This window comes from Apodemus sylvaticus, chromosome 8 (assembly GCF_947179515.1).
Source record: "Apodemus sylvaticus chromosome 8, mApoSyl1.1, whole genome shotgun sequence".
NCBI classification, from domain to species: Eukaryota; Metazoa; Chordata; class Mammalia; order Rodentia; family Muridae; genus Apodemus; species Apodemus sylvaticus.
The window spans coordinates 6,034,812-6,057,635 of NC_067479.1; the positions used below are offsets into that span (position 1 = coordinate 6,034,812).

The 22,824-nt window shown below is 45.9% G+C and overlaps 1 protein-coding gene across 1 annotated transcript; it reads right to left on the reverse strand.

The window, feature by feature from the left end:
* Positions 1 to 558: 558 nt before the first annotated feature.
* On the reverse strand, positions 559 to 21,895 carry Cldn10 (claudin 10). The gene is made up of 5 exons (XM_052190711.1): positions 21,571 to 21,895; positions 15,481 to 15,642; positions 15,310 to 15,391; positions 2,304 to 2,411; positions 559 to 1,816 (listed from the first exon to the last, which is right to left on the reverse strand). Exons 1-5 carry the CDS (start codon positions 21,788 to 21,790, stop codon positions 1,693 to 1,695), a joined length of 696 nt encoding a protein of 231 aa, XP_052046671.1. The 5' UTR covers positions 21,791 to 21,895; the 3' UTR covers positions 559 to 1,692.
* Positions 21,896 to 22,824: the final 929 nt, after the last annotated feature.

Below are 22,824 nucleotides of genomic sequence, written 5' to 3' on the forward strand. Positions count from 1 at the left end.
GCGTGGTGTGCAAACAGACTCACTTTATGTGTAGATCTCTCGTCATCGGGTTGTTATTGTCTTTATGGGTTTTGGTAGAAAAATAAGTGTTCCAGACTGTGTCTGCCACAGTTCCCCTCCCGCACCCCAGGGACTGGGGAAGTAAATGTAAGGATCTGGTCAAACTCAACCTATAAATTAAGTTGGTATTTGTGGGTCACAAAGCTCAATCCTTTGTGACCTAAACACAGATAAGTTTAGGGTTTGTTTTCCTTCCTCATTCAGTTGTTTTATTCCTTTTTCCTCAACAGAGCTTAGCCCCTCCCTGACCACCGCTGCCTTCACCCCCCCCCCACTCTCTCTACATTCTCAGTCTAACTCCTGTCTTCACCAGTTCACCTAAAGAAAAAAAAAATATTCTAAACTTGTGCCCACACAGCACTGTTCCCACGCTCGTCTGTGGTTCATGATCCACCTTTACGGAAGCAAAATGTATCTCAAGTTTTAACAAAGTATGACACTGGAAAAGTTTTGGGTTTTTTTTTTCTTTTTTTACTTTTTTAAAAAAAAGTTTCCTTTTCTTTCCATTGAGTACCTGCAAACAATGTGCCTTTTTTTCCCCTTCTTTTCAGTCTTTTACCCTCTGGGAAAGTCATGTAGTCAGTCATTTGACTCGTTCTGGGCAATTTATAGCCTATGACAGAAGTACCAATCCTTACAACTTGAAACCATGTATTTTACCCTAGACTAGCTCACGTCCTGGTTCTGTCTCTACAGGGGTCATTTGCCTCTCTACGTTTCTCCACTGCACACACAGGAAAAGGTGAGCACCCGTGGTTAAGGGGAAGGTGTAAGGGTAAATGTGCTGTGACCTGTAAGCTGCATGCTCGTGGGGACAAGCACTGCCTTTGTGGGTAAGTGACATGCAGGGCTGGCCTTAGGAATTCATCTACATCTTTGTTCCAAAACCACCTGATCAAGTTCCACGTCTTGAAAAATGGCCAGTGTCTCAGTGACCTAGTAAGTGCTGTGTGCAGACCCGTGGGACACAGGAAAGGAGAGAGGCAGGCCCACACAGGCCCCAGAGCGTCCTTAGCTGGCTTTAGGTTCAGCCGCCACTGGTGGCCAGCTCAGCCAGTGGTAATGTGCTCTGGGTCAGACAAGCCTGTGTGGTTTATGGTCCACACAGGGCAAAGGCACCTTGGTCTCACTCGCCCGTTCTCAAGCCATCATGATGAATGGCAGTCCTGACAGACAGAACTAAGGAACTAGAAGTCAGCTACATGGTAGATTCTGAAGTTGTTTGGCTCGGATACTAGATGAGGACTAGCCTGAGACCATCCTGTCCCCTTCACAGGACACTGTAGTCTACACCCTTCTGTTTGATATATGGATGGAATGAGGGAAGTTCTCAGCATATTAAGGATCAAAGTGGCTATCATTCCCTGAGCCTTATGAACTAAGGGTGTCCGTGTCTGCTATGTGTATAAAATGTAAAAATCCTGTAATAATAACCTGTTTATTTCCCTTATAGAAAGGCACAACAGAAAATGATTAGTATATAACTATAAGAACTTTTACATCCAATCAACAGTCTTCAAATTTATATTTTAAAAAACAGCTTAAGCGGTAATTACAGGAGAGCCCTGGAGGGAGCATTGTGAGAACAGTTCTCTTTCGCAGCAAACTCAGGAGGCAGCTTGCCAGAGCTCTTTAGACATAGGCATTTTTATCAAACTGTTTTGAAGGGCCTGTGGTTTTAAAATCTCCTTCTCCGCCTTGATACTTGGTCCGAGAAGACATGACCGACGTGGGTCCATTGTATGTGTAGGCCACTCTGAAAGGTAAAACACACTGGGGTCGATTCTGTTCTGCGTGCAGGGCAATGGATAGAACCATTTCTGACAGTAGCCAAGAGGTTAACTCTCCTCTGGTTAGCTCACAACCCTCTCGTGCCTGCAGGATGAAGGGATCCAGGATGTTCCCTTTTGTTCTAATGTTCCTTCTCAGAACTATTTTTTAAAGCTTGTTTTCCTGACACTCAGAAGGCTCTCTAGCGGCTGAAACAGTTCCTGGCTGTGTGAAATTACAGTGAGGTCAACTTGAAGACCACACGTTTCCCCCTGGGCTTGACCCCCCCAGTCCCAGAACCGGCTTTAGAACACAGTCATGGAGCCTTTCAAAAATAGTAACTGTATCCTTAACCTTCTTCAGTTGTTACTTTTAATTCCAAGAGTCCCAGGAATTGCAGGTAACTTGTCACATATGTAACGATTGAGAATAGTGCAGGTTTTTAACAGGGCAGTTTTGTTTCTCATTCCTACCTGGGTGTTTTGTTGTTGTCGGAGATTGAGAAGCAAAATATGACGCCCCCAATGATGCAGAGAGAGGCTCCTGCCCAGCCAATGAAGAGAGCCGCTCCTAATTCATACCTGTGAGAGAATGACGGGAGCGTTAGAGCCAGCCCAGCTGCTAGCTAAGGTCTACACCCACACGTTCCTCTTCGCTTACAGAGGAAGCAGTATCATGTTCAAGGCACTGGGATGCTCCCCACTCTTGAAACATTTTAGCCTCTCCAACTTGCTGACCAGAAGCAAGGGTGATGAGGCCAGGTCAGGTAGAAGACCAGGCCGCCTAAGCCATCAGCACTGGTCTTCTGCCCTTGGCCTTCACTTCCCCTCCATTCCTTTCTTGTGTTCCACAGGCCAAGATATTTAGACATACTGTAGTAATAAGTCTGCCTCCATGTTTGTTCCAGTTCAATAAATGTCAAGTGTTTGCTGAGTGTGAATACGGGAGGGTGCCAAGTGTCCATGTAAAAAGGCTTAGGGGCAGATGAGCGCGTCACCCCTACAGTCTAGTGGGGATGCTCATCTAGAAGGAACCAGTGACCAGGCTTCTAGGTGGCAGGACACAAAGTGAATGTAGACATGACATAGACAGCCATTCTCCAGAGAAGAAGGCTAGTATCTAAAGGTGAGACCTTCAAAGATGAAGTTAGTGGTTAGACAGCTAGAACAAATCCTCTCAGGAACAGCCACACGCACACCCTACACATAACAATCAAGAAATAGGGATAGAGAATAGTAAAATCGTAGGTCATCTTCTTTCTGTGGAGTTGGGATTTTTTTTTTAATGAAAAGGCATCACTTGTGACACACACACACACACTGCAAAACTGTGTGGTGAGGGGACTGGTGTGTTTCAGTATAAAATGAGCCCAGATCCATATTGGTCACACGGATCCATGCAGAAATAACCTTTGGAGAGTTGAAGGTAAAAGACAGGGCTCTAGGTTGCACCTTCTCTGTTACTCCTGACGCAGACCAGGCATGCTCTGAGAACCTGACTCTGGCTTGGGTGTGAGACCAACCAGCTGCAGAGAGCTCTGGGGTTCTTGGCCCCCTGATCCTTCGCACTTGGCTGTGTTCGAGGAGGGATCTCTGCACCCTTGCACCCAGCATGGGCTTCCTGTAGCCGTCTGTGCAGTAGGGATTTCTGTAGCCCAGGGCCACCAGCAGGCAAACAGTGGTGCTCACACAGCTCAGGGACTTCATTCACAGGATGGAGTTAAATCTACTCTGCCCTGTGATCCTCTCTTGTACTTCCTTGGGAAACCAGGAGACAGCTGGGGGCAAGGACCGATTGTGACAAATCAGGTGGGCATTGGCACTGCCTCTGCTTCTGGAAGCCCATAGACCTTTTCAAGGGTCCCCATGTGGCAACGACGGAAACAAAGTCGATGTGAAGAGAAAGAAGGCTCTTGCAGGCTGCACAGCCGCACCAAGAGTGCAGCACACATTGGAAGAGAGAGTTGTCCAGATCATAGTCGTCAGCGGGGAAATGTCTTAGGAAAGAACCTGACAAAACCATCATGCTGAACGTACACGATTTGCATAGCCCAGATTTCTGATGTAAGTCCCCCTTTTTATGTTGTTTTAATAACATTGTGCACATAAAAAATGCAGGCCTAGACACACGGCATGCCATTTGACCCCTGTAAACCCTGAAAGTCCTAAAATGGCCTGGCTTCAGATCCTTCCAGACTCATCCTGAGCCAACGCGCAGAGGACAAGGCTGTCGTCTGTGGGGGCCTTTCCCATAGGAAGTGAAATCTCACCACACCATCTTTCTCTACTTGCCCCAGAGGTCATCTCTCCAACCACGCTGCCGTGAATATGCACGCCTTCAAAAAGCCTCAGGTTTTCTTAGTTTCGAGCTTTCCTAGAGGAGGCTCCCAGTTGTGGGTGCCCCAGCCAATCGTTTGACTTCCAGTGTTGCAGTCAAGTCCAGGTTCAACCTCCCAGTCCCATGCTCCCAGAAATAAGACTCAGACTCATACTGCCAAATACCTTGGCCATATAGCTAGACTCTACTCTGACCAGGTCATAACTAACGATAACCGTTTATTTTATCCTACATTCTGCCATGTGGCTGGTTAACCTGCACCTGTCTCCTCATCCTTTTTCCTGCTACTTGTCCTGCCTCCTCCTCTCCCAGAAGTCTTTCTGCGCCCAGATGTCCCACCTCTATTTCCTGCCTAAGCCATAGAACGTAGGCATTTTAACTGACAGGTGAGACATCCATCTAATACAAAGCTGGTACAACCACTCTGGAAATCACTCTGGTGGTTCCTCAGAAAACTGGGCACTAATCTTCCGGAGGACCCTGCTGTACCACTCCTGGGCATATACCCAGAGGATTCCCCAGCATGTAATAAGGACACATGCTCCACTATGTTCATAGCAGCCCTATTTATAATAGCCAGAAGCTGGAAACAACCCAGATGTCCCTCAATGGAGGAATGGACACAAAAAATGTGGTATATTTACACAATGGAGTACTATTCAGCCATTAGAAACAATGAATTCATGAAATTCTTAGACAAATGGATGGAGCTGGAGAACATCATACTAAGTGAGGCAACCCAGTCTCAAAAGATCAATCATGGTATGCACTCACTGATAAGTGGATATTAGCCTAGAAACTTGGAATACCCAAGACATAATCTCCATATCAAATGATGTCCAAGAAGAAGGAAGGAGTGGCTCCTGGTTCTGGAAAGGCTCAGTGCAAGCCAGGCGGTGGTGGTGCACACCTAAAATCCCAGCACTCTGGGAGGCAGAGGCAGGCAGATTTCTGAGTTCAAGCCCAGCTTGGTCTACAAAGTGAGTTCCAGGACAGCAAGGGCTACACAGAGAAACCCTGTCTCGAAAAAAAAAAAAAAATCCAAAACACACACACACACACACAAAAGGCTCAGTGCAGCAGTGTAGGGGAATACCAGAACATGGAAGTGGGAAGGGGTGGATGGGGGAGCCGGGAGGGAAGAGGGCTTATGGGACTTTCGGGGAGGGGGGAGCCAGGAAAGAGTTTTGAAATCATTTGAAACGTAAATAAAGAATATATCAAATTAAAAAAACAAAAAGGAGCCCGCATCACAGGCTGGCCTCAAATCACAGATCGGCTTGCCTCTGCTGAATTAAAGGCGTGTTCCAACACCGTTAAGACTGTCTGCACTTTTTAGGAAAGATCAGTGTGGAGCAAACATGCTAGAAATCAGGAACTGCACGGCTGAGCACCAAGACCTCCCTGAAGGGAACATTGCAAGTGGCCTGCCTCTGTCCTCTGTCATCATTAATTCAAACCATCTTGAAATTTACCAAAGGGACTTACGAACGATGACCCTTGTTTGTAATAATAACTAGCCCCCCCCCCCCCCCAGTTTTTAAATTTTGAGTCAGGGAGGGACAGGGGCTAATAGATCTCAGGAGGACTTCATATTGCTGTGTAGCAGAGGGTGACCTTGACGTTCTGATCTTCGTCCTCTGCCTCTGGAGTGCCAGGATTGCAGGTAGACCACCTTGGTTTATGTGGTGCACTGGATAAAACCAGGGTTTCCTGCATGCTAGCTACACCAGTACTCTAGGAACCGAGCCCCACACCCAGACCCTCATTCCAGTTTTAAAATATATTTTGTTTTTTTAAACATAAGCGAGATCACTTTTGAGTGAATTATTTCTACCTAATTTCCATTGTAAGCCTTGCCAAATACTTCGAAGTAGTATCTATTTAGAGTTGAATCTAGAGACCCTACGTCATCCCCTGTTTATTTTTAACTCTGCTGTGACGGCTTTTGTGACTGGTTCTTCCTCTCTCAGACTTTTCTTTATTCTGCTGAGAGCCATGTCTGAGTCCCCCTCAGCAGGATGACTTCAGTCCACGCCTATCCCTGCATGTCCCATGGCAAACAGCGACTGGTTCCACTCAAAGGCAGCCTGGAGAGAAAGGGCAATCAAACTTCTACCTCAATCGGTTTCCAAGGCACGTTTCCCTCACCTCTGCCTGGAACTCTTGGTCATGCTAAGAAACTGATTTCAACATTTCTTATCCAAATTTCAATTTTTTTTTATGAGCAATATCCTCTTGTCCCTAAGCCAGCTTTGCACTCCCGTTGTGGTCTCCACGGTCCCGTCACCTCAGTTTCTTCCCTATGCTGGAAGAATAACTAGCTCCACTCCAGACCACTCCTTAACTGTGAGGACAGAGACTGGTTTAGACTTGAAACATTTTAGCTAGTGTACAACAAATGGTAACACTCATCAGAGCTCTGCCCCCACTTAGCTCTGACACATTTGTATCAGAAGACGGGACTTTAGCACACCAAGACTGGGCAATAAATGTACTTCTCAACAGAAAAATTAAAACACAGATTAACTGCCTAAAAGTATCCTCCCAAATAAACCAGAAAGATCTGAAGTATTTAAAATATGCTTTCAAGTCGTACTCCTCTCTCCTTGCTGTAGGAGATGGAGCTAGATAAGGCTCTGTTCACACCCTTCATTCCTGGAGCGGGCAAGATCTGCATGGTGGTGCTGACCAGCACAGTGCACAGGGGCTGCTGACTCAGCACAGTACACCCTCCGTCTCTTAAATCAGCCCTAGCAAACGAATTGGGGACTACTTATTTTCACACCCTGATCTGGCACCCACATCTCCATTTCTGCCCTGATTTGCAGTTCCTGGGGATCTCCTTGGCCTCATTTTGTCACCACAGACATGCCAAGTCACTCATCGTGTCCCGGATGGACAAGAGATGTCAGTCTGACAGCTCCTCCCACAGACCCTATAGTCTGGTAGGACTAGTCAGACATTAAGCAAATAATTACAGTACTGTGTGACGAAGCCTAACAATAGAACGCAAAGAGCATGTCGGTGCAGACAGACATGCCTGGCCTCAGCCGTCCCTCATACATACAAACGTGGTCTGGGGAAGGACACGGGAATCGCAAGCCCTGGCTCGTAGGCTGTGCTGTGCATCTGAACACACATCGACGGTCAACCCTCATTACAATTCTGAGATAGGGGTATATGGATCCTCATTTTGCAGAAAAGGAAACTGAGGCTCGGAGAGATTAAATTACTTGTCTCACATTTGAACCAAGTAAAGTGTAGAGCCGAGATTTAAAGCCTTTAACTGGGACCCCAAACCTGGGCTCTTACTGTTCTTCTCACAGTAAATGAGTTTATGAGGATTTGAAATGCCACTGAATCTACTCAGAGTTCCTGTTTCAGAAAGGCTTTTCTCCCTCCTTGGCTCATTGAGTTCTCAGTGGCTACAGAACCACAGGGTGTGGAATTTTTCCCAAGTGCCCTGGGGCTGATCTTTCACCCAACACCACAGGAGGAGCCACTAAAGCCAGGGCATGGGGAGCAGCCCCTCCAAAAATAAGAGGCAATAGCAAATGAAAAGACCTCATCCTTTTGGGACCCAAAGAATACTGAAGGGACCTTAATGAAGGTCACAGGTCTTTTTAGAGTACAATGTCCTTTCTTTAATTAAAATGTACACACACACACACACACACATCAGTTACCTTAATGCAAAACAATATGCTTTGGGGGGAAAAGTAAAAAAAAAAAAATCTACAAAGTATATTTGTATGTTAACCACATGAATTCTTTAAAACCGAATTCCATAGTTCCACTGGTAAGCCAGCCTTTTAGACATCATCACTGTCTGATGTAGGTACCTTTAATCTAAGGCCACATAACTGCAAGGATAAGTCTATACAAATATTCTTTAAATTTTTTTTTTTGTTTTTTGTTTGTTTTTTCGAGACAGGGTTTCTCTGTGTAGCCCTGGCTTTCCTGGAATTCACTCTGTAGACCAGGCTAGCCTCGAACTCAGAAATCTGCCTGCCTCTGCCTCCCAAGTGCTGGGATTACCACTGCCTAGCTTACAAATGAATATTCTATAAGGACTATACATAAACATGTCTGTTCCTAGCACTGCGCATTCCATGTTGCTGACGTAGAGCGGGCCGTTGAGAGCCTGTGTCTGCCCAGTGCTTGCCATAGCCCACCTGCCTTCTGCGTGATACCCACAGCCAATCTCCTCTGCGAACAGTCCCTCCCCACAGTGTGGTATCCCACAACAATTACCAAACAGTGCCGGGGCCTCCCAACCAGCAGCAAAAGCAGGACAAAAATCTAAATCCCATGTTGTGGGATCTTCATAGGGAATTCTCAAATTTGAGAAACCAAAACAAGATTGCACTCTATTTATTTCCTCCTCAGGTGCCAGTTCTCGGTTGCAGATCATAACAAGTCTGCATGCATTGCTTTGCAGCGTGTGTGTGACTTGCTATCAGGTGGCTTAGAAGTTGACAAGCAATGTGTTGATGGCAGGAGCCTTGTTCCGATTTCTCCCTGTGTGCTACTGAAGGGGCTACTCTCACATTTTTTATTTTTAAGTTGAACATGTTGCTACTACTTAACTCATTAAAGAATTAAAAAGGCAAGTAAGTGTCAGAATAATTCCAAGGTACATTTAAAAAAAACAAAACAACAACAACAACAAAAAACCAAGCAACCAAGAGGGCTGATCTTACAAACCTATGTAAACTGCTCTTTCTACTGTTTTTATTTGGTAGCCTGTGACCAATATTCTTCTGGCATGTTATTCTCTTTAATCTTCATAACACTGTCCATCTGTGTTACTGTGATGAAGCAACTGAGTGACTAAGAGGTCAGGGCCCAGATTAGCATCTCATGACTGACCTGCCTCCAGTGCCTTCCCAGCTCCCACTGTACCAGGTGACCGGTGAGGTCTTCCGAGGAGTAACCTTACCAGTTACCAGAAACTTAGAAGTCATCTACAGAGGAACTAAATGTAAATTATAATTTAGTAGAAATATCTCATGTCCCAAGTTACTCTGTTGCAAAAATAAATCTGTTCCTTAGCAGCATTGGTGCTATTGATCTTGTCCAGCGGGGTGGATAATTGTGGGGGGGGGAGGGGGGTTGGTTTACCTGGTCTTGATCCGGAGCAGGGACGGCCTGCTGAGTCATGGTGCTCACAGAGAGTTCAGGGACATGTTTACGGGCAATTCTGAAGTCTGAATAAACTGGCCATGCTGACAGGGCTGGAAGTTCCTAACTATTCCTAACTACTGTCCTGAGACCTTCGGGACGCTCAGGCTAAGCCTTAAGTCTCTGTGGGGGTGGGGCGACCAGTCCCTTCATACTGAAGGGTATATGTCCACATGTACTCCAGCCAAAAAAGCAAAAATCCTGAACAATTAAACTGCTCCCAACAGCCATTCAGAATCCCCGCCAGGCCACCCGAAAGCAACTGAGAGCCAAAGCGGGAGCCCCTGTGAGCTCCGTTCTGATAGGAAGAGTCCCCGGTTCTGAACACCTGACAGGGACAACAGCTGCTCACTTGTAACTCAGTCCAGGGATACGGGTGACCAGAAATTAACAAATTACACTCTCCTTGTGCGGGTTTTCCTAATGGTTGCACGTTAGGAGCCCCCCCTCCCCCTTGAACCTTCCTTCTACTTGAGCGCCAAGTGTCACCAAAACAATATTCCTTCTGTTAGGTCTCTGGCATTTCTCCATTGCTAATCTCAAAATACTGTAAGAGGCGAGGTTGTGCTGTGTGGATATGTGTGTAAGGATCTTTCGAAATAAGAGCTAGCATTTTTCCGTAGTGTTTATTATACACTACCAGGCACGACTTTAAACTCTGAACTGCGCCATCCTGCCTATTACAACTACTTGTCCTCATTCTGCAGACTCACAAAGCTTAGGAATGAAGTGAAACTCAGCAGGGCTGAGTTCACGCCAGGCTCTCGGACCCAGGACCCTTCCTGACCTTTGCGTGAGCCTGCCTAGCCTTTGAGGCTGAGTCATCTCTCTAGGCTCAGATCCTCCGGTGTGCTTACACTTATCCCACAAGCGAACGTCTCCCGCTCTCTCCGAACGTCTCTGGGGAGAGACCCAGAGCGGTCGCTGCTGCTATCCCGCTGCTGTATCCTGAAGCATGGACTAGCTGCAGGACTACAAGAAGTCCAACACATTAACAATGCACCCTGTTTCATGATGCTCTCTGTCTGGTCTGGGAAACTAATAAACCAGCAAGTGTGAACTACCAGTAGGATTTATAATGTGGTCACAAAGCACATAGGAAATCCCCCAGAGGCTACATCTCCCAGGAGGCAAGTGAGGAAGGCAGCTCAGAGGTAGAACCAGAGTTACACTTCTAATAAAGTGTAAAGGGATAGGGGCTGAGTTGCCAGAGCCCAATGTAAACTGGCAGGAATAATTTCGCCACAGGCTAATCAGTAAAAATGAAATGGAGTTGGCAAACATTTGCTATCCCGGTTGATTTTTAAAAGACTCACTAGCCTAACAGAAGCATCTGGGGAATTCCTGTAAGCAGAGGTGACCCGTGCGACTTCTGAACAAAGCGAAGTCACAGACTCATGCCTTCTTACTGTTGAGTTCCGTTTATTCTCCGTGTTTAAGACTTCCGTGTGATCAATCTCCGACCCAAAACTCTATGGCCTCTTCAACAAACATCAGTTCACTTTCCAGTTAACCTTTCGTGCAGAGTAATTCTAAATACGCATCTATATCACAGCATTTCATGATGAAGATGGAAGGGAAAAGTTAAATAGCCTGGCTAGGTCACTTGTGCACCTGTAAGGTTGGGGGTCTCAACCAGAAACCAGGATGAGAGAATTTATATCCAAGTAGATCTTCCCTCCCCACCTCACCCCTGCCCCTCCCTCTCCTCTTCTTTCTTTTTGCCTTCCACCCCATCTATGCTGAGGACCGAACCTGGGTCCCCCCCCACCCCTATTAAGCACTGGATCTATACTGGACCACAACCCCAGTCTGGCAAGCATTAATTTCTAACCTACAATAGTGAAAAGATTGTACTTAAGTATAGTCTAAATCCTAAAGTATCGAATCAAGTATGCCAGGAATGAAGAATATTCCACAGTAAAATTGAAAACAGAAAAGCCTCACGGCTAAGACCCAAGCGCGAGGCTCAGAGGCCCAGCAACACTCGTGCACAGTAGCGTCTCAGACAACACTGTTCTGCTTCTTAAGTGGGTCATGGGGGCAGGCTTTGCTTGATTTGAAAGGCAGTTTCTTTCTGCCGATAGGTTGTGACTTGGAACAATTTAAGAAAACTAAACAAGACGTTCAGGAAGTTAGTGGTTTGGGCAACCAAGCAAAGGTAAGAATAATGTTATCATGTGGGTTGTGAATCTTGCTTTGGGGTACCTATTAGCATAAGCTTGTAGGTGGATAGATTTTTTTTTCTTTTGGGTTTGTTGAGCTCTGTTTTAATAAAAAGGAGGAAGTTGGTTTGGAATAGCCTGGGGGAAAGAGAAAGGGTTGTTTTCAAGTCTGTAAATTCCTGAGTTGGCATTGTTCAACCAGAATCACCACCACTTGGATGAAAAATCACAAAGAGGGAGCCAGCAAAAAACACAAACTTGGGGAGCTGTCTAAGCTCTGTGATTCTGCCAGATGTAAGTTGGAAGAAAATTCTTCTCATATACGATGGGGATAAAAAGCATCTTAGAATAAGAAGCCACTGAAGATATCACACAGCAATGTGACTACAAGATTATTGACCACAGCTCTACCCTCAAAGCCACCCATGTTGTACACATGAATAAAGCTACAACTGGGTTCCTTGCACACAGTAGGAATTTATTGATAAGCTTAGCTGTGTTTTCCTAACTTAGACAGCCAAGGTGTATATGCTACAGGGATAGCAGGGAGCTCTGCAGAGGTCTAATACTGGAGAGATGTATTGTAAAATTCAACAGCATCAACAAACCAACAAGAGGAAAACGTGTTTCAAGGCCTGAACTGTCTTCTAGCACATTTTAGGATCCAGGTATAAGAGCATAATTCAAACCAGAGCCTGTGGCAAACAGCTGTCTTCCAGTGCTTTGCCCAAGGACCCACCGGGGAGAAGACACTTAGAGGTAACTTGGTGTAGCCTAGTATGTGCCATCTGTGGGGAAAGGGGCATGATTGTGTCTCCCAGCTACATCTGCAAACTCTTGCGTCCTCAGACTGTCAACACAGCAGGAAGCTTTGGGTCTGAAAGGACCAGATTCTCTGGACTGTCATTTGGGGGCACTCTGGTAGGTAGATAGAACTGAAGGAGATGCTTTCTGACCTCGAGAAAGCCACAGAGTCCTCATGCCAGTCCAGAAAGACATCAGAGAAACATCTAGAACCTTCTTACAGCTACTTCTCCAAACCTCTGCTCACCTGGGTTGGCAGAGTCATGAACTGTGAGCCCCACACACGTTCAAGCTCAAATAAACTTGAAATCAGACAGCAGTTATTAAATTCTAGAGAAGCCAGCTGAGAACACGCTCTCCCGTGAATAAGCCTGGTCAAAGACTTGCTTTATCTCAAGACCTATGGAGCCAGGTTAACTCTGTGCTGGCAGCCAACGAGTACGTAGCTTCAGATTTTCTAAGTTCTATCACCCACCCTCTAAAAGGTGCTGATTTAAAAAGTGAAACATCAGAGGAAATCACAGCCTTCTATTGACTGGCATTTGAAGGCGCACTTGGTTTACCTGAAGCCTGGGTTCCTATCATGCCCCTTCAACTAGAATGCGATGGGACTTTTACCACCTCGAGTCTAATCGTTCCTTGATCCAATTAGAGTTTATTGAGATTGTGAAATCTCAATCTTCACCTCCGGGTTTGTTTGGTTTCCTGTACATCTGTACAAATCTAATTTTCAAAAATAAACAAGAAGCTGAGCCTATCATCCTAGCACCCAGGGTGCTGAGGCAGAAGGATTTATAGTTCATGTCTAGCCTGGGCTACCTAGCAAGAATGTATCTCAAAAATATGAAATACACAGGACAAAAAAGAAAGAAGTAAGCAGAATATTTACAAATGAGGATATATTTTTCTAATATGTGCAAAGAGTAAAAATTATTCTGCTACCTGACAGAAATGCAGTAGTTTTTGGGGGTTACCACTAATATGAACTAATTCTAAAACAAGCCATTCTGTGGAAGTTTCAGAAAAAAAAGACTAAAATGTACCGCGGATGGTCAGTAATCATTATCTAGGCTGTGGAAAACACTGAAGAGAGTCTTTGTCAAAAGTTTATTTAGTTATGTACTTTTGTTTTAGGCGTGGGAGTCATTCCAGAAGATCCCTTCATAGATGGTCATGGGAACTGAACTCAGTACCTCTGGAAAAGTAGCCAATGCTCTTAACCACTGGGCCATCTCTCTAGCCCACTGAAGACTCTTAGTCCTGATTCCTTCAACCAATTACAAAGAAAGGGAGAGGAAAGGGGAAGGAAGAGAGACAGTGCTAATATATACACAGTTGGAAGTCTTGATAATCAAAATATGTGTGTTTGTTTGGATCCCTAGTCTAACTAACAAATACATTATGAAAAGAAAGTTAGCCGGGTGGTGGTGGCGCACACCTGTAATCCCAGCACTCTGGGAGGCAGAGGCAAGAGGATTTCTGAGTTCGAGGCCAGCCTGGTCTACAGAGTGAGCTCCAGGACAGCCAGGGCTACACAGAGAAACCCTGTCTCAAAAAGACCAAATCCAAAAAAACAAACAAACAAAAAGTTAAGCTGTTCATAATGCAGCTGAAAACTTGAACTGTGGTTGGATATTTTACACTAATATCACATTTATTTTTTTAAATACAATAATGGTATTGGGTTCATGTATACAAAATCTCTGCATTTAAACTATAGCTATACAATAAAAAAGTATGCAGATTAAAAAAAAAAGAGTAAAAATTATATTGGGTCCAAGGACAAGGTTTGTTTGTTTCTTAATTTTAAATGTCTGAATGGACACTATTTTAAAATAAATGTATGACAGATGCTCTGGAATAAAAAGTAGCATGCAGTTTCAAAAATTATGAAATTAGTATTATAAGTTCCTCAGTATAGAACATGTGTTCTACAGAACTCCACCTCCTGGTTTGATATGTGGATTAGTTTAGTCCAAGAGACTCTCAGGAGAGAGTCCTTCTTCATGAGGGTATTATAAAAGTGAAGTAATTTGATGGACTCCATCAGTGCTGTGCCTGGCATGTGAAGGGACCCATATATGTTCATATAATCCCCAGAACCTACACAATGCCACTACTCTGGCTTACTGAAGAGAGGACTGGAAAAGCAGTGCCCTGAAGACTTCTAAAAGCACTAGGAAAATGTAACGCCCACTTGACCAATTATTTCTATACTTGTCCTTTAAAATTTTTACAATCCTTATCTCAAGTCTGAAATATAATTGCCAGCCTGATTGATAGCAAAATCACCCCCTCCCCACACCATCCCACAAATGTGCACTCACAATTTCCTATAGAAATATGTGAGCTGCATGTGAGGTTTCAGGATTTGATATACAGTGGGCTATTTCTCATGTGATGTCCCTGGGATTTTCACAATCCAAAGAAGAAATCCTGGGGACCCTACAAAAAGCAGCAGCCCTGAGCTCAGAAACAACCACCAACCCACCAGCTGATATGCCAACCCTCGGCTGCAGATCCCAGCATCCAGCCCAGGACTGGATAGCACCCTCCCACGGCATGGCTAGACACCTCACTAGGTGTAGTTTCTGTACACGGCCAGGAAGGCAGAGGGACGAGCATTTTGCAGCTATTGTTCTGAGTGAACCACCAAGGCAAGTTTCATCTTCTTAACTTGGTACGCTTCTTACTTCACTCTGACTTTTTCTGAATTTCTCTTCAATTTTGTGACGTAAAACGGATGAGTTTACTTTTCTACATCCTCTGCTTTTGAGCTATCTAAAGATGGCGGATAGTGTCCATAACGTCATCAAACGCATCTTTCATCAAGATGACTCATAAATCTGACGTCAGATTTACCGACAAACTTACCCACAAACTTACCCACAAACTTCATCTTAGAAAGCTACATGGGAAATGTGTGGCATTTGTTTCTGTCATTTTTCTATGGGCTAGAAACACATCGGCTGAAGAAAACACTTACTTTTGCTCCATAAAGAGAGGATCGAAGAATTCTGTTGTGATTTTGTTTGCGTACAGGGAGCAGCCTGTCATGGAGCACAGACCTGAAAAATACCAGCGGGCAAGCACATCAGTCAGCGTTTCGTCACTGACATCCTCAAGTGCCTTTGTTTGGTAGAAAGTTACTATTTACCTGACAATATGAATACAATCCCAGCCAAGCAAGCGATCTTAGCTTTGGCTTTATCTGAGCCTCCAACTTTGGTACACTTCATCCCAAAGAGTGCAAAAATGGAACCGAAAAATCCCAGGCTGACCGCAGCGATCATCAGTCCTCTGCATGCCTGGATGTAACCTGTAATTAGAGCAGGTCGTTCGTGTTAACACAGAAGGCACAGCTCTCCAGAAAGAAAATCTCGCTTGCACTGTCACTTGGGAGGGTTGTTAGGGTGTCTTGGTGGAAAACCAGCAACCCAACGGTCCATGCACACAGTAAGGCTTTCAAGAACAGAAAGCAAGCAAATCTACCTGAAAAGCCCGTTCTGAGCCACACTCTTGAAGGTTCACCTTATGCATAGCCTCTGGCTAGACCTTTATATTATTCCTGTATTTGCTAAGGCATGCAAAGGTTCTGCGATTTGCCATGGATGAGCTAGTAAACGGTAGAATCGACCCCACCCTGGAGGAGATGATTAAGTTCATGCCTCATTGGTCTCCTTCAAGCTCCTTAGTGTATCAACCTTCTCAATAGACACCATATTGAGTCTGGCACTGTAAAATTAGAACGTTTACAACTGGGCAGCAAGATCTCCCAAAGGGCAAATCTCCTGATACCAATGGAAGTTTATAAGTGAGACTAGCCAGCATCTGTTAGTGACCCATGCTGAATCTAAGAATTATTTTAGAGACACTGTGCTATTATATGCTAGCCTGCATATAATTATATTTATTATATGCTAGCCTGCATATAATAAAGTTGGGCTTTAGAAGATATTGCCGAATAGAAGAGTAGCTTATAATGAAGTCAGGTGTTTGGATGGAAGTAAGGGCCTTCTGTTAGCTCGTTCCTGCTGAACCATTTATGGTTTCCCAGTCACGGATTTTATTTGCATAGCTGGGGGGATGACAGACTTTAGCAGGGCTTTTGGCCAGGCACTGGCTCATTTTAAATTAATAAAATTCAAAATGATATACCATCCCCATACAAGCCACTTAATTTCAGCAGGAAACAACACTGTGTTTCAGACTGATGCAGAGAGAGGGACATATACCAGGCGTAGGCAAAGATAGTAAGCAAATAAACACACAACAAGCTTACTTTGGGAATTAGGCCTTATAATGAAAATGAAAGAACAAAACCCTCTTAAGTGCCACCTGTCATTATTTAGTATTCAAGCAAACCAATAATTATAAATTTGTAGAGTAAAGGTTGCTAGTCTCCTGCTTCTCTGGAGAAGGATGGAAATTAAAGGTTGGATCCTATTCCTAGGTGGCTGTTCTTTCTATTTAATGTCATACGCACTCAGCCTCTGTACACACAGACTGCCGGGGCAATGCAGCCAGGAGTTCGCGTCATTGGTGAGGAGGCTATCAAAGACAGCAAAAGAAACTTGGTTTGGTGATTCAGGACAGTAGAGGCTCTTTTTGTTAACAATTACAGTGCTGCAAGGCTGTCTGGGTCTCCACTACTAAACACTGAACCAACTCTATTTCAAACTTTATCCCACAGCACAGGAGCAGAAGCAACACCGGGAGAAGGTCTCTCACCACCTTACAAAGTCCAAGGGTCTGCAAGGGGACTCACAAGGGGCTCCCTGATCACCACAGAACTACATCAGCCTGGGATATGTTAGTTTCAAAACTCCTAGGAAACCACAAATAATACTGAATTTTATGTATACACGACTTTTGCTATAAATACGTGATAAAATTTACACTTGAAGTACAGAATTAACAGTAACGATAAAGCCGGGCTTAGGAAACATAGGCCTGCAATCCCAGAGCTCTGCTGATGATGTAGCAGGCAAAAGCCATTCAAAGCCTGGGCTCCCTGGTGAGACACTGTTAAAAAAAGGTAATAATTAAGTAAAATAGACTTTAACAGTTATTTGAATAAAACGTATTCAAAACTTATAGATTATTTAATTTTGTAATTTTTCATTTACTATTTTGGCCTTTAGTTGACCACAGGCCATTGAGACCCAGGAAAGGAAAACCATGGGAAAAGGGAGACTTCTGTGTGTGCTATATATTTAGAAAGACAGAAACACACATCCCTCTATTACGCGCCATAATCCACAGCTCCATCAGCTGCCTTACGGGCTTTATCACGGGCAGATGGATGGTCTGGAATTTACCAAGGGCTACATTCTGCAGTCTGGTCATTTAGAACAGGGAATGAGTTTCCCTACGTGGTAAACAGTGGCTGGTTAAAATGCTGTCCAGGCCAGTCAGCCTGCAAGGCAGGGAAAATAACAGCGGCATTTACACTTCAGAGGGAAAAAAGTTTTCCTGACTCCCTCATTGTAAAATCTCCTCTCTCTGAGCCTCCCTGGTCTCTAGGCACAGACCCAGGAGGGAAGGGGGACCAGGGACTCTCAGTCTGCATAGCTCTGCCCCTCCTTCGGTGCTACCAAGAAATATGTGTGCAGGGCAGCGCGCTCCGCACGGCTCAAGAACACTAAGGGTAATTTGCTAACTTCTGCATGCACTAAGGACAATAAATGCCCTGATTTTTCTGTGATGGGGGAAGGCCAGGGGTAAACTACCCTGCCAGCCTTGAGAGGAACGGCTTGTGCTGTTAATTAGCCTGAGGTTTGTAAACTCAGGCCTTCTGGACCTTAAAGCTACAGAATCTCGAGCCTTTCGTAAAGGGCCAGGGGACTCTCGGAGTTTATCTTTGGCAAGGCACATCTCTACCTACCCTAGCTTTTTAACAGGTCCGGAGGGCAAACTTAGAACTTACAGCATCAAGAGAAGTGGGAGCAAAAGCCTCGTCAAGGAGGTCATTATTTCTGACAGGTCTAATTTACTGACACCGTTAATAGCTAATTAGCACATTAAAGTGCTGAGGCATGAACTTATTTACCCAGAAGTTCTCAAGGTGTAATTTATCGTTAGTTCTCCTGCAAGAAATGGCAAACACCCCCATTAGCGAAAATGGATGGCACATGGTAAAAACAACCAGGCAGAAGAGAAGTTCAAGTGTGCTCTGCAAGGGATATGGGCTAGCAGTAAACAGAAACCACCAGTCCCTTCAACCGTGAAATTTTCAAACAGTAATTTGGACAAAATGAATTCTGTTGCAGAAGCCTTCAAGGTAGCCCTTGAAAGTTAAATGTCTTCTTAATGGTGCATCCTGTACTTCCACATGCAAGTCAGCAGCATAGTAAGCCACTGTGTTTAATTGGGAAGAATACAAGCTTTTGTTGTAGCGGATTCGGAAGGCGGGACGTGACTGTCAGCTCTCTCACACCCATCTGTAGACACTGTGTCCTTGATTACCTAGGGATCTCTATATCTCCACTTCTCATCTGGAAAACAGGATAGCCACAGGGTGAATGGCGTGGGGGTAAGACACAGCCAAAGAATCCCTTCTACAACACTAAGATCGAGCTCTCCGCAGATCTGAGTGCCTGGTAACCTGACATAGCCCTCAGTTTAGATGTTAGCTTCGCCACCCCTCGTGTTTCCCAAAGGGAAATCGGGGAGGGGGGGGCACCAGTGATTCCTCCAGAGGATGAGAAATTATATTGCCAATATATATTGCCAATAGGACATTCGGTTTCCCATAAAACAAGATAGCAAAAGTCACCAGCCTTTTCTCTTGGCATGTTTAATTTGGTACTTATGCCTGGCTTAAGTGGGGAATACATAGGATTGTTCTGGTCTGTAGCCACTAGAGACCAAAGAGAGGAGGCTTTCTTCTCCCACTTCAAATATCAGACCCACCTCCCAACATACCTATCTGCCCTGGGAATCTAAGGTAGAGAGAAGGCAGAGTTGGGTTTAGCTGGGGAGGTGCTGCTCTGGAAAGTTCCACTTGTAGTGGGGGAGGGGGATCAACTCCCTTTTATGCAGAAAAAGTAGCTGTGTCTGAACCCTTGTCTTTTGTAGTTGAAAGTGTGCCAGTGTGCCAAGGGGGTCACTGGTGAGGTCATAAAGGGAAAGACTGGTAGCTGTAATCATCACTGTTTTCAAAGTTCAATATGAAAAAATTAGATCACCTAGACAAGCAGTGGGCTCAGATTACACCAAGACACAACACAAGCACTGTCATGAGACATAAATAGGAAAAAAGAAAAATGTTCAACAAATTAAGTCTAAAGGGTCAGACTCACACGAAGGAAGGGGAACTCAGACCAAAAGTAACAGTAAGCCCACAGCTATGGCGCGCCATTCTGATTGGCAACGGCAAAGAGAGGCCGGCAAGGCAGCTGCCCCTGCACGCTTGCAGAATGCAATTTGGCAGTGTGAGCTGGATACTAAAATGCATGCATCCTCTGGCCTGGTGGTAGAGCCGTGCACAGAAACATACATGTGCGTGGAGAGGTGGATATAAAGAATTTCAGTAAGGCAGTAAATAATAGCAGGACAGAGTTGCAGAGTGTCCAGTGCCCACCAGGGGTAGACGGCTCGAGTGGACTGCTCTATACAGATTACTGAGAGCTATGCAGCAGCTAAGAAGTTTGTCTATCTGTACCAAACTCAAAGACGTTATTAATTTTTAAACGATGTGGAGTATATAATTTCTGGTTTTAAAAACATGTTTTCTAGTCATGTGAGCATGCCCATTTTACATATATGCATATGAGTGCCATAACTCACTCTGTTCAACGCCTGCCTAACTCCAGGTCTTGATAATGCGGACTGTGTCCCATGTCGTCCTCAGTACTCAACTTGCCAAAACCACAGAACACTTCCACCCTCCCTCCCAGCAGACGCATAAAGGAAACACCACAGCCCTGTGCTCAAAGCTTGAAGGAGTCTCTCTCTCTCTTCTCCTCCTCCTTGAGCCCCAACTCTCCTGAAGAAGGAAGCAGACTTATCTAGCAGGCTATCTCAGGCTACAATAGCATTACAAACAGAAGGGTTCTAGAACATAGTGTGAATCTTGTGTTCCTGAATGTAAACCGTAGAAACCAGAGCTTGTCTGTTGTCTCCTGAAGGTGCGCTCCGCTGAGCACAGGAAACTCAGCAGCAATGCATGCGGTAAACAGTGTTCCAGCTACTTATGTTATACAGCAGGGCCCAGCCCAGGTGCCACCCCTGTAAAGCCAGGTACCTATTCCCATATACCAGCTTCCACAGAACTCTGCATTGAGCAACAGTTTGCTCTTTGTTGCAAGCACTGTCTTAGGGGAATCAAGTCTTCTATTTACCCAGCTATGCAAATAAAAATTGCAAGAGGAATAATAAAGAAAAGGAGAACACCTCGAATCTGGAAGCAGTACAGGCTGCTCTTCTTAAGTTTCTGCCAAAATCAATTTAGTCACTTGCAAAACCCTGGAAGAGCCTAGAACACGAGCGAGCATTGTGTTGTAGCAGCTATATTCTGGAAACTAAACGGCCAGTTTTCTATGTCAATATCTATCTGCAAATACATATATATATTTGGATATACCATCGATGGTATATACATATATATACCAAGCGAGGAAGACCAGAATGCTTGCACAAAGCTTGGAAGAGTCAGTCGTTGTGTTGATGCATGCTGGCCAACGTTCCTTGCCCTCGAAGCCACTTTACCCCGGGATGAGCAAGGGCTACTTATTTTCTTCAGACTTAGAGGAAGTATGAAGCTCAAGCCCTCAAGTTTGCAGGAAGGATTTTAAGGAAAACAACAAAAAAACTTCAATATGGTTCTTTTCCCGCTGCTTCGTGCCTGGTTTTGCAAAGACTCAATGAACCGGCTAAAGGGATCTTAGGGCAGGCATTCATGGATCTCAGCGGTGTCGTCTTAGTAAGAATCAGATTTTGGTCATGGGGTGACCAGCTCTGCTGCCCTACAGTCCTAGACAGACTACGGGAATAGCCTTGTGCTCCACAACTGCCTGGACTGATCCTACCCTTCACCACCAGGGGCTCCCAGGCTCAGAAGACGCCCCACCGGACAGCCATCTGTACACAGCGGGCTTCGCAGACCCTCCCGGGACCGAGTATAAAGCCCGGCCTCCCCTCCCCCCGCCCCCGGGGTTCCCACGGCGAGTCCATAAGAGGACGCGCCCTCCAGGAAAGCCAGTAAGGGGCAGGGATAGGGATGGGGTCCCGAAGGGATGCAGACCATCCAGCGCCAGCATGGAGGGGAAGTCCTTGCAGTTGGCGACACCGGTGGAATCGGTAACGCACATCTTCCATAGGTTGGCAAAATAAGTGGCGGTGGTGATGACCGTGCCATCGATGGTGGAGACCTTCCAGTAGTCGGTGGGCAGCGTGGAAGACACCAGCACCCAGCCCGAGATGGAGACTACGAAGGCGATGATTTCCAAGGCCGTGCTAGCCATGCTGCCGGCTGCAGCGGCGCTCGCGCTGGTTCCCGATCCGGTGGCGGCGACCCCCGCGCGCCCAGCCCCGAGGCTCCGCCCACGGGCTCCGCCTCCGTTCCGCCCACTGGGCACTTGAGGGAACTGGCGGACCCGAACTCACGCCACTGCGGGTCAGGGCACCCAGGGCGCGCGGGCAGATCTGGGGGTACCTCCTCGGTCTCCCGCTCCCAGCAGCTGGCCTGCGGTCCGCAGTCACAAAGCCCTCAGGCCAGCGCGCCCCCGGGCTCGAGGCTCCCAAATCTCCCACGGACGAGCCGCGGAAATCGGCTCTTTTATTGGTGCTGTCCCGGGACAACCAGATGTGGACAGCCTGCTGCGCCTCCCTCCGAGTCACCCCCGACCCAGCCCTACCCGCGGCAAATAGCTTGGCTCATTGGGTGCCTTGCAAAAGCAGGACAGAAACAGCTTTGGTGTGCCCTGAAAAGAAACGGTATGGTAACGCAGCCTCGCTTTGCTGAACGCAAAAGGCCAGTGTGCCACGCTTGTTTGAGTTGACCCTGTTTGGCTAGGGAAGAAGGCGTACTGGGACTGAAACTGGCCTTACCCTTACAGTTCAGGTCTCTTCGGCCTAGTGGTATGCGGAAAGCAATCAAGTAGCTCAGGCCCAATTCTAAGGTCGCCCAGGAGTCCAGCACAAGCTCCAGGGAGCCTCGAGAGGGTCTTTGCTAATTAAGGCGCTAGAGGTGGGGCTGCCTTTTGACTCATTTTCCCCCAGAGCTACACACTCTCTGTTTTCGGGAGTCTGGTCTGTGAGGGCTCTGAAACAAGGGAGTTATATCTATGAATCTTGCTCAACTGTGTGTGTATATGTGTGAGTGTGAGTGTGTGTGTGTGTCCGCGCGCGCGCATGCGGCACATACCTGTTAATGTGGAGACCCAAGAGCAGCCCCTGGAGTCATCTACTTTGTTTAGTGAGACAGGGTTTCTCTCACTGGGACATGCCTTTCAGACTTAGGCCCCTGACCAGTGAGCCTCAGGGACCCCTTTTCTTT

Excerpts from the sequence above, each read along its gene's own strand:
- Cldn10 (XM_052190711.1), bottom strand. The coding sequence starts at position 21,790 with ATGGCTAGCACGGCCTTGGAAATCATCGCCTTCGTAGTCTCCATCTCG. Across the intron at positions 15,643-21,570 it reads CTCCATGCTGGCGCTGGATG|GTTACATCCAGGCATGCAGA; the intron begins GTCTGCATCCCT and ends CTCTAATTACAG. Across the intron at positions 15,392-15,480 it reads GATTGTATTCATATTGTCAG|GTCTGTGCTCCATGACAGGC; the intron begins GTAAATAGTAAC and ends GGTATTTTTCAG.